The 12807-nt window shown below is 40.9% G+C and overlaps 2 protein-coding genes and 1 long non-coding RNA gene across 5 annotated transcripts in view; 1 reads left to right on the plus strand and 2 right to left on the minus strand.

Annotated features, from left to right (window-relative positions):
• Nucleotides 1-8064, minus strand: part of LOC110984422 (uncharacterized) — a 163940-nt gene extending 155876 nt beyond the window's left edge. For both annotated transcript variants that reach the window (XM_087145948.1, XM_087145947.1), the window contains exons 1-3: nucleotides 7864-8064; nucleotides 3206-3451; nucleotides 1200-1299 (exon numbers count right to left, since the gene is read on the minus strand). In XM_087145948.1, the coding sequence (XP_087002074.1) occupies nucleotides 1200-1299; nucleotides 3206-3397 (292 nt within the window). In that variant the 5' untranslated portion in view covers nucleotides 3398-3451; nucleotides 7864-8064. The remainder of the gene's footprint in view (nucleotides 1-1199; nucleotides 1300-3205; nucleotides 3452-7863) is intronic.
• On the minus strand, nucleotides 5400-7223 carry LOC147796764 (uncharacterized). The gene is made up of 2 exons (XR_015427744.1): nucleotides 6897-7223; nucleotides 5400-6664 (listed from the first exon to the last, which is right to left on the minus strand). It is a non-coding gene; the product is annotated as an uncharacterized LOC147796764 (long non-coding RNA).
• Nucleotides 8065-8085: 21 nt separating the features above from the next.
• LOC110984469 (uncharacterized) overlaps nucleotides 8086-12807 on the plus strand; it is a 96225-nt gene continuing 91503 nt past the window's right edge. For both annotated transcript variants that reach the window (XM_022244689.2, XM_022244690.2), the window contains exon 1: nucleotides 8086-8253. The gene's annotated coding sequence lies outside the window, so the exon portion shown is untranslated. The remainder of the gene's footprint in view (nucleotides 8254-12807) is intronic.

A 12807-nucleotide genomic window follows, 5' to 3' on the forward strand; every position in this document is an offset into this window, starting at 1 on the left:
GAATGTAAATAATAAATTATTTACAATGTTTTATTCCTTAATAGTTTTCGTAAGAGACGAACTGATTCAACATTATTTTGAGGGCGGGTATACCAATGATGAAATCTGCTGTATACTCCAAATTAGACATGACTTCAGTTGCAGGTTGGCTCGCAGAAGTCTTTTAAACAGTAGCGTTACTTGTAAGCCCCCATAAATAATGCTGATGTGCTGCACAACCTGTTCTCATTGGTCTATCCACCATGGCATACACACCCACAAAAACCAACATGTCATATTTTCTGAAACTTAAACCAAGTGGTAATTGCCCCCCAACAATACATTTCATAAACAGTTTGTTATCCACAGCACGTCTAGTATTTCTAGATTTCAAGGCGAAATTGAGAGGACAAAATGGAATATCTGTATCGGTTGGCAGATTTCTTCCTGGAATTTGATGAAAACAAGTCGGCACATTTTTACAATATGCAAATTATAATAACACTGTGGATAAGTTGGCCGGAACATTTTTGCTGAAAATGTTTTCCCCCAAAATCACTTGGTTGAATTCTCAGAGAGGCGATATTTTCTTGTCATGGGGCAGTGGTAGTCTAGCATTATTGGAATTAATTATGTGACTAGTATATGCTTTGCAGGTGGGATTTGTACTTCACTTATTCGGAAAAGATCTTTAGAAGTGAATGGAATCATCACATTGTCATTTGTTAAACCTCGGCTTTTGCAGGTCCTATGCAACCCATTTGATGGACATATACATGTGAAACGATCAAGGGTCAAAGTTGAAAATACCACTGCGCAATCGTGACAAAAAAAAACAAAAAAAACACGGGCGACGCACGACGGACGACGCACGAAGCGCGACGCACGACGGGCGACGCACGACGGAAAACGGACGACGCACGACGGGCGACGGACGACGGGCAACGCACGACGGAAAATGGCATGTTTGGAACTGGTAAATGGCAGAATTGGGACACAACAAAAAGCAAAATGCGACGGGCGACGGCAGATATGGAATTCCATACCTTATCGGTATGATTTGTTAGTTTATTGCTGATGACTGCTTTTACTTCCCATGAGGAAAAGAACCTAAATGCCTGGTCACTGAAATGTTTTGACGACAGTACCAGTAAATATACAGATTATTGGTGGGTGTCTCTTCAAAAGAGATTAAAACAGATAAAATTTCACAACGATACCTTGTTTGCCCTCGCTGGCTGCAGCTGCAGAATGAACACGCAGGTATATCTCCTGGCTCCCACTGCTCTGGTTTGACTTTTTCACCAACACAAAGCCAATCTTGTAAAACGGCGAAAAAGAAAATGAATATGCCACGCGTAAAAAAATTAAATAAACTAGGCCGATATAAGAACAGAAAAGAGCTTATAGGTATATTGACAGATCAGGCTCCAACGGTTAACATTTTCATTGCATTCACATGTATTGTGCATTATAAATGCAATGAGTATACAGCGTTATTTCGTTAATTTGGACAGCTCAAAATAGTTATAAGCTTGGAGATGGGTATCGGGGGGTACAACATAAATATATATATTTCCAATTTGAATAATAAGAGATGAGTGTCAGAATCGATCAACACTGCGTTTTAATACTATAAAGAGGTCAAATAACAGGGTTTGACCTTTCCTATGAGGACAAAATTGTTTCCAAGAATTTACGCAATTTTACAAACAGTGATAACCTTACCAAAAATCAGCTAACACATTTCTTCAGGCAAAGAACAATTCGTGGAAAGAAACATTTATGTGGAGATTTATTTCACAGACTTGTTTGTGTGCCACTGTTCGTCAGGATAAAGCAGAGACAAAGGGATCGAGACACAAAAGAACTCCCAATGTGCAGTGGCTAGACTTGCCAATAGAAAACCAATATGACTCAAAACAAGTCAAGTTGAAACACAAAATTTCGGCAAAAGCCCCCCCCCCCACAACAGGGGGCGTATATTAAACAGTCATGTGGTTCATACACGTGTAATGATCATTGACACAGTGAACAGAACGTCAGACTTTGAAATCCTCATCGTCGTTAAAAGGATAAAGGGTCTGTCACGATCTGATTGTACTATGAAACACATTTGCAATTTCCCAGCCCTTTTGAACTGAAGATAAAGAATAATACATGTATACCCCTTTGTTGTAAGAAATGGTTTGAAGGGTCCCTCACAACAGGACGCTGTTGCTTTGGCCGACTTCATACATGCGTTCGGGTTCGTCCAAATTTTGAACCCAGACTGTAGCTCACTGAAAACATTCTTGTATAATGATTTCACGCTCATGGTCTCAGATCATCAATGATCTGAATCAAAAGCGGAACTGGTTTGAAGCAAAACTCACAAATACTTCCAGCTTTGATGCTGAAGCAAGTGCCGAAGTCGACATCACGGCATGCATATTTTGCACAAGGTTTTGGGGACAGATTCAAAGTCATTTTTTTAGGGGGAGGGAAATTTTTTCGTGCAATTAGGCCAAAACAATTGAACACTTTTGTGTAACCTTAATTTCAGGGCTTTTCTAAGGGGTGAAATTTGGTGGCATTAGATAGGCTTACGTAGGAAACGTAGGGGCCTACATTAATTAGACCAGAAATCGCCTTCTTACAAAAAGGAAATGTGTTTTCTCCTTTGTTGGGGGGGGGTTGCACCCGTGGCAACATCTGTCTCTGTGTCCGACCTTTTACAAGGATATGGCTCTTATCCAAATAAAAACAAATTTAAAAAAAATGACCCAAACACATAGCAAAACAAATCTGAATGGTGAACGGACATGGACGGAAGGACTGTAAATGAAACGAAATGTACAATGTAATCAGTTGGGCTCTCACTCTATGTATGCATGTAGTAAAAAGTTTGGAAACAATTTAAAGCAAATCAGATTGAGGTGTCGACAAAGTGGGTCAAGGCATTTAGTTACGACTCAGAACTCCCTTAAACAGCATTAATCTCCTGGGGAAGCATTTTGGAGCTGAAATGTCTGTCGGGGGCACTGCGTGTTAATAAGAACAAAATGGGGGGTCAGTCTTAGCCCTAACCTTCCCACAAATGAGAGTCAAGAAATTCTGGAGGTTACATGCAGGAAGAACTCGAAATGTAGAGGATATAAGACCATGTTCTGGACCAAAAGTCGCAATCTCGACTATTTCTTACAGGTAAACTCTAAATCCATGTATTGTATTCAAGCTTTGATACCTTAGACTCGGCATGCAGCGTTCGAACACTCTTCAGTTCCGTGGAGGAGTGGAAGGCGTAGATGTACTCAGTGTCTGGTTTGAAGCGGATGAAACTGGCCAGTACGGGACTGAGTGAACCCACGGTGATGAAGAACAGAGTCAACTTCACTCGGAACCGAAGATCGGGCCCTTGAGAAGACAAGGCCATCATGATGATGGCTTGCTCCTAACAGTCGAGAGATCTGCTAAAACCTCTTCAAAAATGCTGGAAAATATTTGCAATGAGAAGGGATGCTCAAGAGAGTAATTTCACAGTTGACACGAGGTTTGCCGCAGGTTCTACACTACACAAATATGGTATGAATTTTACACTCTAAAGATCTATAAAGTATCACAACATCGGACCAGTGTTGTTTTATATGGATTTACAGGGCGTTAAATTGACCAAACATTAACTTGTTACACCACAGCACAAAACGGTTTCCTTTAACTGAATCGAGAATCACATCCTTAAAATAAAACCTGAAGTTCGGCACGCATATAACGTTGACTTATGGAGGAATTTTTAGTCACACGATTTTTGACGGGAGAGATACATTTAGGGGGCCTAGCTACATACTTGACGTTCATTTTGTGCGTCTATGAGGGCGTTAAGTTACCTTGCACTGAATGGATCGACGCGTATGCACGCACTGGCGATCTAGTCTTTTTATTTTACATCTATGGTCACGACAACATTATTGGTCTGAGAATTAAGAATGTAACGTGCGCGTATCGCTCCGCTGTAGTGGAGGTTTTTCACGTGACGGTGCATGCACTGTGGTTTAAGACAAACATTTCATACATTTTCCCCTTGATATTATGCTTTAATCAGTTAAGTAGTATCTGATGAAATAACGTGCACCAAAATAATTTTGTTTTTTAATAGTTTTACCTTATATTCCCCTGTTACGTAACTTAGCTTTCTTTGAAGATAGGTAGACTTATTATAGTCGAAAAAATGTCAAAAAACCCTGCTTTTCAAAACAAAATTATATCTTCAGAGAGAAACCTTTGCACCATTTTGTGGCATGTTAGACACTCTTTCACCTGATAGAAATTTGCTTTCGAAAAATATTGAATAGAGTGCAGAAATTCGTGTTTACTGTTTACATTAAACTATGAACAGTACGAAACAAGAAAAATACACATCGACATATATTTGTTGATGTTTATTTGCAATCGGCCATAAACAGTCAGGGCAAAAATGTCTAGTTTATTCGTAAATTGGTTGACTGGTTATTTGGCTACAAAAATAAGCTGAAAAGCCACGCAATTCATCATTGTGCCCAAAACATACACTAAATTATACACTAAATTATTCTATATTAGAGGGCTCTGAGAGCCATGGAATTTGGGAATGGAAGAAATATGACACTGAACCTCTGGCCTAGACTCGGGGCTTTCATTTTCAAAATGGCTACTTTTCCGGGCAGTGCAATTTCCTTCATTTTAGGGGTGGTCTGCTTTGGGTGACAATTTCTCAAATATTCATCGGTTAACCCACTAAAACTTGAAAGGAAAATGGAAGAGGACATGTTGGACATCGTTTTTCTGTGTAGCCTGAACACCTGTGACAGTCGTGAGTATTTTTTATATATATTTGTGAAGTAAGGGGATTTATCACTGCCGTCTATGGGAATGTATTTGCTGCGGTGCACCCTGGAGGGTAATATCCATTGATCTGCATTATTAAGACACCGCGCATTGTTTGTGCACAAAATGTGCAGCCGAACAATGGTGGCGGGCTGCGTTTCAGGAGGGTAATGTGATGCTGTATGTTATGCATTTATCGGTACCTATTCAAAATTTAATATGGAGAAAACAATTTTCTTATGGGACGGTGGCTATGCCCCAGGCCTCCGTTTCGAAAACAAGCAAAAATAAACAGAAACTTCAAGACCACCATTTTCCGGAATTAACTGACCATTTTCTTCTAATTAAATAACGCACTCAAAATCATAACACTATTTTTGTGTATGTGTTTGTTTTTTTTCACACCTGTTGTCTACAATCTTTCTTGGGAATTTTCACTTTGGGTTGGTTCAGTCGAAATCTATTCATGGTTTTGGTTCAGGCTGTGTCTGCAGATCCGACAAACACAAATCATAGCTTTCTTGGACAATTTTCCTGTGAAATCTGGGGAAAATAAACGACAAATCAACCACTCAGTGTTGAAACCACATTTGCCAATAAGTAATATTTCAGAACTTCGATATAGTGAAGTCTCATATACAAAGCCTGATAGGCTACATAGACGTCATAAGTTTCTTACTATAATAGGCTTTGTGTCAAGCATTATAAAGTACAGGGAATGCAGAAACTTTCTGAAAGTGCGACTCGCATGTCAAAAGCTGTTCCTTCTTCTAAACTTGAATTTACCATCGATCTCCTGCAATTTGCCGTTGTGCACACCTCAACCATTATTCTTTCCAAATTTATCCTTTTCAGGTGCGGAACTCAGTTTAAAATCTGACGATTGAAGTGCAATAACCTCAAGCAGTTTTTCTAAAACTCCGTTTGAAAGTTCACGCAACAAAAGTCGCAATCAACGCTTGTTAATTATCCTCCTGAAAATACGCATGCACTTGACGCGTGCACAGTGTGCAAACACTCAGTGAATACTGTGTGTTTTATCTTACCAGAAATAAAACGCCCTTTGAGAACAAATAGACAATTTTTCCAAGTTTTCATATCCCTTTTTCCTCTGTGATTTTTGACAATTGAAGATAAATATTGAATAACTTTATCCGTAAAACGAAAAAAATATACTCACGCGAGAATTGAATCAAATTCATTCACATGCTGGATAAGTTAAATTCAAATTGACTTTCACAAGCAAACTAATTGTAAATTAATATGCAAAGCTCTTAAGAAGTTCGTAAAAACAAACGTTGTAAATAAATAACTATTTTCCGTACAAATAAACGATCATTATTCATGGAAATGGAGAGTAGGCCTACTTCTTTTCCTTTTTCTCAAATAAGCAACAAATTAGCGAGAAGAAATACGACGTACGGCTACGACGCATAATCAATGTTCAAAGAATACTCATCATTAAATGACTTTATACGCAGGAAATTCAGTTTAAAGATTGCACTTGCTTTAGCTCAGTTGTTGGGTTTTGTACTGTGGTTGCATTGCTTGAAGTTCCATCTTATCAAAGCATAATCGAGAGCCGGTAGATTTCCAATTCATATTTACTTAATTTTCAAATATCAACAACAACTATAAAGTGAAAGTTGTTCTTGGTTGGGGAAGATGGAATAGGCTTTTGTCAGTGATCGCTTCTGGTCTTCGCTGATGAGCTTCATTCCCCCAACTTTTCAGTCATAGGTTCAAGGGATTTCTCTCTTCCTTGAGTAGTTTTTCTCGTGGCACTCAACTGTTGTTTCGTGGCTTTCAATTAACTCTTTAGATCGTTGATTCCCTCGCCAGCCTAAAGAAACAAAACAAAACAAAAATAGACGAACATAAATCCCCGGGCTGCAGCATGTTCAGTCAAAGCTAAGTGTGAGCACTGGGAATATTCAGGAAACTTAAATGTCAACATGAAAGCATCGACCACTATTTCCCTTGTTTGATTCAATAGATTTCCTTAGTTCATTGTGTGGTGATATTATCGATATTATAATGCATGTGAAAGAGGAACTTTTTATGTACCAACTTACTTGTGAAAAGTTAATCCTTTTTCCCGACTCCGTTTTTCCTTTCTCTCCAGGCAATTCACGGCTGCGCAGACTTTGATCATTATTGTATCCTATTTTCTCAATTTCGTGAGCACAATTCTCTATTTTCTGAAAACAATTGGCGTTTAAAAGAACAAAAGTCGTTCAGGAGTTTAAAAACTCCCTTGGAACGTGCACGCAACGCAATGCCTGCACGTGTGTTTGTTACTCTCCTGACAACACGCATATGCGGGACGCGTTTTGGACGCAATGTCCTATCCAGTTATTATAATGGAGATCATTGATAGTACACTATAGCATTAGTGGTGCATGCATGCGCTTGTATGACGAATTCACTTACAAGCCGGATATTGGCTTTTCATGTGGCAAGAATATTGAGAGACTTTGGAGGTGCACACGTTTCCTCACACATTTTGTGTAAATTGAACCTACTGTCAAAAATCACGTGACCAAAACTCCTGTATACGTAGGAAACTGGCATGATTGCAGGTGATCTCCAAATAACGCCTCCTTTACATGCGTCATTGACTTCGAGTGTTTACTAGCAACTTTTGTGACCTTACCTACTCACTGCAACTATTTATTTTTGTGGCTGATCAATCAGGTTATCTAGTTTATCTGTGTTCACGCGTAATTAAGGTTTGCATAAAAAGTGTAATTGATCAGCTCAAGAAAAGGATTTTTTCCCCAGGATCATCGTAACAATCCATGAAACTGTAATTAAAACCTTTCAGTTCAGTTGTATGCAGACATTCGACTAGATAAACGCTTCGATAAAACTATACTATTTTGTAAGTGTAACTTACAGTAAAGTACAATAAAGTTGAAAAGTTGGATGGGCTATATTTAAATTATCGACGCCATAAAGGGTGCATGGACCCCATGAAAGACAGTTATGATAGGTGAAGCATTACCGAAGTTACAAAATGTTGAAGAACACAGCACTTACCTGTAAAATAAAACAGTTTGCACAGTGGGTTTGCAACGACAAAATTGAACTTGTGAGCTTACGTGTAGTACAGTGAGAGACGGAACATCGACTGAGAAACAAACGGGCGGGAATCAGTGGAAAATTTTACTTCCTAGAGATGATGATGATCTAGAGGTGTCACGTGATGTTGGTTGAACCAGACCTTACACGATAACCACCGCTGCTTCAATAATAGACTCTAACAGCAAGTGATTCGTTTACAGCTGTTCGCATTTAGTCATTTGACCAACCCCTGACCACTTAGTTTGTGTAACGTTACAAACGGGCAAAGCAGCAACCTGGTAATTAAGACTCGTTGGTAAAGACACAAGTTACATGGACTGATCCCTGCAAGTACTGCATGCTATAGTAAGTACCGAAATCTTTTCAAAAACCTGTTTCTACTGAAGAACTTGTTGGACCACATGGAGAAATAAACGCATCATTTGTTATTAATGTGCTGTTTCTAATAAGGGCTATTGAGTTTGTATTCAGATATCCAGGAGAGACGTCAATTTGAAGACCAAACCTGATTTTTAGAATACTTTCACCCACGTGGGCTCGCTAGAAAAGAGTTTTGTGATTAATCTGGAATTAGTTAAAAGCAAGCAAAAGTGTGTGATATTGGCAACCCATAATTAACCAGCGGTGAAAATGTCAATAGAACGAGCGAGAAAACTGAAGCACGTGTGGGCTTCCATAATTGATTGTCATAGCGGTCCCTATTAACCCCCTTGGTAATGACTTTGTGATATATTTCTCAACATTTTCATATTTTTAAATGAATTTTAATTTTTGGTTGCATCGAGCTGAATTTGTTTGTAATCCTCAAGCTGCTGGTGTGCTTCAAGACTGCAAAGCCCCTTTAACCTAGCCTTAACTACTGCCGAGTACGGCCTGTTGAAAGACAAGTATTCCCAAGTGCCCTGTATGGTGTACTATTTACGACAAACATTTCTCTCTCTCTCTCTCTCTCTCTCTCTCTCTCTCTCTCTCTCTCATCTCTCTCCTCTCTCTCCTCTCTCTCTCTCTCTCTCTCCTCCTCTCTCCTCTCTCTCTCTCCTCTCTCTCCTCTCTCTCTCTCTCTCTCTCTCTCTCTCTCTCTCGCCTCCCTCCAGGCGACGCAACCAGACGACGCGACGGCACGACGGTTCCCTTGCGTCGTGCCGTCGGGTCGAACTGTCGCCTTCTTGCCATTACGTTTGTACACACACGACGCGTCGCGTCGTGCCGTCGCCCGTCGAATCGTGCTGTCTCAGGTATTTTCCATGTTTCATTTTTTCCCGCCTAAACGTCGCCCCTTCCGTCGCGTCGTACCGTCGTGCGTCGCGTCGTACGTCGTGTCGTGCATCGCGTCGCCTATTACGTCGCCTGAAGCACGACGCGACGCGCGACACGTCGTGTGCTGTCGCCCTTTGCTTCATGGTGGTTATAGAGGGCGCTTTTACTGTTTTCTTTCATTTCTGTCCCCCGTGCTTGCAAAGTACATGCTATTTACTCTTTGGTGTTGATTTGTTCTTGTTTTTATCTAATCCATTCCTCGATTAGGATTAATTTCTTTCATGTTTTATTTAAAAAAAGAAAAAAATCGGCAAATGTAGGAACTGCTCTCTCATAATATGTGGAAGCCCAGAATTTGTCACTCTTTAAACCCAGCCAAAGATTTCTTTTTAATACCGTCGATGCAGTTCCCATTTGTGGTCCGTCCCGGTAATTTCTAAGTAGTACTCCCAATTCCCCAGACAATTTGTCTACATTGAATGGATGTCGAAGATGTGTTGGGCTATATGATGTTTAGGGTTCAAGTGCACAGTCTTTCCTTGCCTTCGACTAAATCAGGTTTCAGAACGGAATTCATGTGGCTCTGGTCCAGGCCACCCACAGTCCAGCAACGTTTGCATGTGTGGTTCAATAGGTTCACACTGGTGATGGTTTTACTTTTCAGGACAGGGACGAATTTGCGAGTATGGCAGGTTCGATGGAAGGAGAAATCACACAGAGACAACAGAACAATCTCTGTTTAGTCCAGTAGCCAAGTGAAGTGGAAGGTCACTAGCTAGGGAAGTTATCAGCTCCTTCTAAGGGACTCTTGTGGCTGGTTGCAAAATTCTGGTACCAACTGCCCACACGCACTGTCAAGCAACCCCCACAAATAGTGTGACCTAATTCTGGTGGGTTTAGGATTTCAAAAAGTAGGGAAACAAAATCAGTTCTTTTACATAATTACATAAGTTAAAACGACGTTGTGGCTCATGTTATTTATTTCCTGGAGACAAGGCTGATAGTTGGTCGTGACGCTCTTTCTAATTACATGTGATTAAGAAACAAACAAACCTTTTCTTCAAAAACTCACTCTCAGTGAAAACACAAAGTTAGAAAGTAACCATGAAAAGGAACAATAAGAGAAACAAGGCCTGCTACCTATTCTCTCTTTGTACGCTACCGCCATAGCCACGCAGAGCCTCGATCTGGCAGCTTTTTCCGTGTATGTTGTTGGTAAGTAATTTTGGGCATGATTTTGCGTTAGTTCTTCTACCATCTATACTCTACGATTGGACAATATTTCAAAAGCTGTCAGTTCAAGGCTCAGCATGCCCATGGTGGCAGCGTACAAAGAGTAAATACCCTGTCCTGGGTGCATGCAGTCCACTATTTAAGTACTGCTCAGCTCATTAGCATTTAAAGTAGCAGCCCAGCATTTTTCTGAAAAAAGGAGATTGTTTGGCCCCCGAAATGGTGAGATTGTGTAAATCTTTGCCAGGATCAACTGCCTGGGTCTTTGAGCTATCCTATGAGAGCAAAATGGCTGAATACTACAACTGAAAAATGGTCCTAAGTGCCCAAGGAGGTTGAGGGTTGCCACTTGAAAAATGGCTGCAATCAGACTTCGGAAAAATCACTTTTCGGGGGTAATTTTGTTTTGTGGGAATAATTAAAAAAGTAATTGGTTTGCCCACAATAAATTGAACAGAAATCGAAAGATTAGGGACCGAACAATAATTTTATTTTTATTTACACTGTTTTCAATGGGGCTTGAATTAGTGGACTGTACCCTACTATTCAAGAACCGGGGCGGAAATGAAAGAAATCAGTAAAGGCGCTGTCTATAAACACCAAGAAACAAAAGGCGACAGCACACGACGCGTCGCGTCGTGCGTCGTGTCGTGCGTTGCGTCGTGCTTCAGGTGACGTAATAGGCGACGCGATGCACGACACGACGTACAACGCGACGGGCGACGACACGACGCGACGGGCGACGGAAGGGGCGACGTTTAGGCGGCAAAAAATGCAACATGGAAAGGACCTAAGGCAGCACGACGCGACGGGCGACGGCACGACGCAACGCGTCGTGTGTGTACAAAAGTAATGGCAAGAAGGCGACGGTGCGACCCGACGGCACGATGCAAGGAAGCCGTCGTGCCGTCGCGTCGTGTAGTTGTGTCACCTAGAGTGAGGCTAGAGAGAGAGAGAAATGTGTGTCGTAAATAGTACACCAATCCTGTGTAGGAATCAGAGATCTCTTTGTTTACAGACATGTGCCGCAGGGCGACTGTTTGGGTTGTGACTTGTATTACTCTGCTTGCACAGCAGCAAATGAAGTGTAGATAGAAAGAGGAGCTGATGGGTGTATTGGCAAACATAAAACAGCCGTACAGGTTCATCGGTTCGCGACATGACCGGGAAATGGAGACAATATCCATATCGCGTCTTGGTGATATTTTTGGAGCGTGATTTGCCTGTCTTTCCAAAAGTAACTTTTATTCGAGGAAGTACCAACTCGTCATAAAGTCTCTGGTCTGTTTGCAGTGACATAAAGTGCTTAAACAAGGTCAACATCAGCCAGGAAGTAGTCAAATATATTAAACCAGGAAGAGTTGCAGAAAAAGCAATCAACAAGAGTTGGTTATTTGCTCTGCTTTGATCCGATCAAGTCCCTCTCTTATTTCCTTGTGAGCTGAAACAACTTGCACTTGTTATTTTTCTCCAGCAGTTTTTTTTAAATGGATGCTTTCTTATTCTTATAATCATTACATTAAAATGCCAACATGATAATGCTACCTGTCACACCCACAGAAACTGCCCTAGCCCGTAATGTGTAACCTTTGGCAGTCCAAGTACTGTCGCAGAAAATGTTCTACTTGACAGCTTCTTTACCGTGACTTTACAAAATGTTCACAGATTTATTTACAAATTATTTACAAGTAATGTACACTCTTGATTTTTCCCGGGATTTTAGAGTCACTGAATTCAAATCCACAAACAATCATGTAAATTGAGGCCAAATTAAGCTATATCTTGCTAAGATATGTTGCATCGGGAGATATGGAACATAAAGATGAAGACTGCTAAACCGACTTGGCTCTTTGTATGGCGGTAGTAAGGCACTCACCGGGCTACATATTTAGTACGGCTAGGACCTATAACTCTGGCCTGAGCATCCGAAAATGCGATGTTAGTTCGACTGCGGCTCAGCTGACAAACTGAGCTCAGCGGACAAACTGAATCCCTCCTCGTTCCATGGAACCGACTGGAGTTCGAAATCTTGACTGCAAATTCTTTCCGGTGTTGTAAATCGGAAGAGGATTTACGGTGCACAAATCGGCAATTTCTCGCCGATGAAACTCTTAATCGACCCAGTTGTGCCCTTTAGTTCTCAGTAGCTGGGAGCTATTTGTACTCATCGAGTACTCATCAGTCATCGAGGCGTGCAAAACGTTCCTTTTCCTCAGAATACCTGAAGCAAATGTCGCACAACGGGAAAACTGTTCACCTCCTCGCCCGTAACCTCGCAAAAACCGCTTCCCGTGACTACTTATGGGGAAAGGACACTGAAGCAGTTACAACTCTGGCACTTCAAAGTGCTCCCTGATCATCGTCGCGCGGTCAGACAACAATAGTAGAGTTTTTCAAAATGCCTCATTT

This window comes from Acanthaster planci, linkage group LG14 (assembly GCF_054643075.1).
Source record: "Acanthaster planci isolate LZ-2023a linkage group LG14, COTS_SCS, whole genome shotgun sequence".
In the NCBI taxonomy this organism is placed as follows: Eukaryota; Metazoa; Echinodermata; class Asteroidea; order Valvatida; family Acanthasteridae; genus Acanthaster; species Acanthaster planci.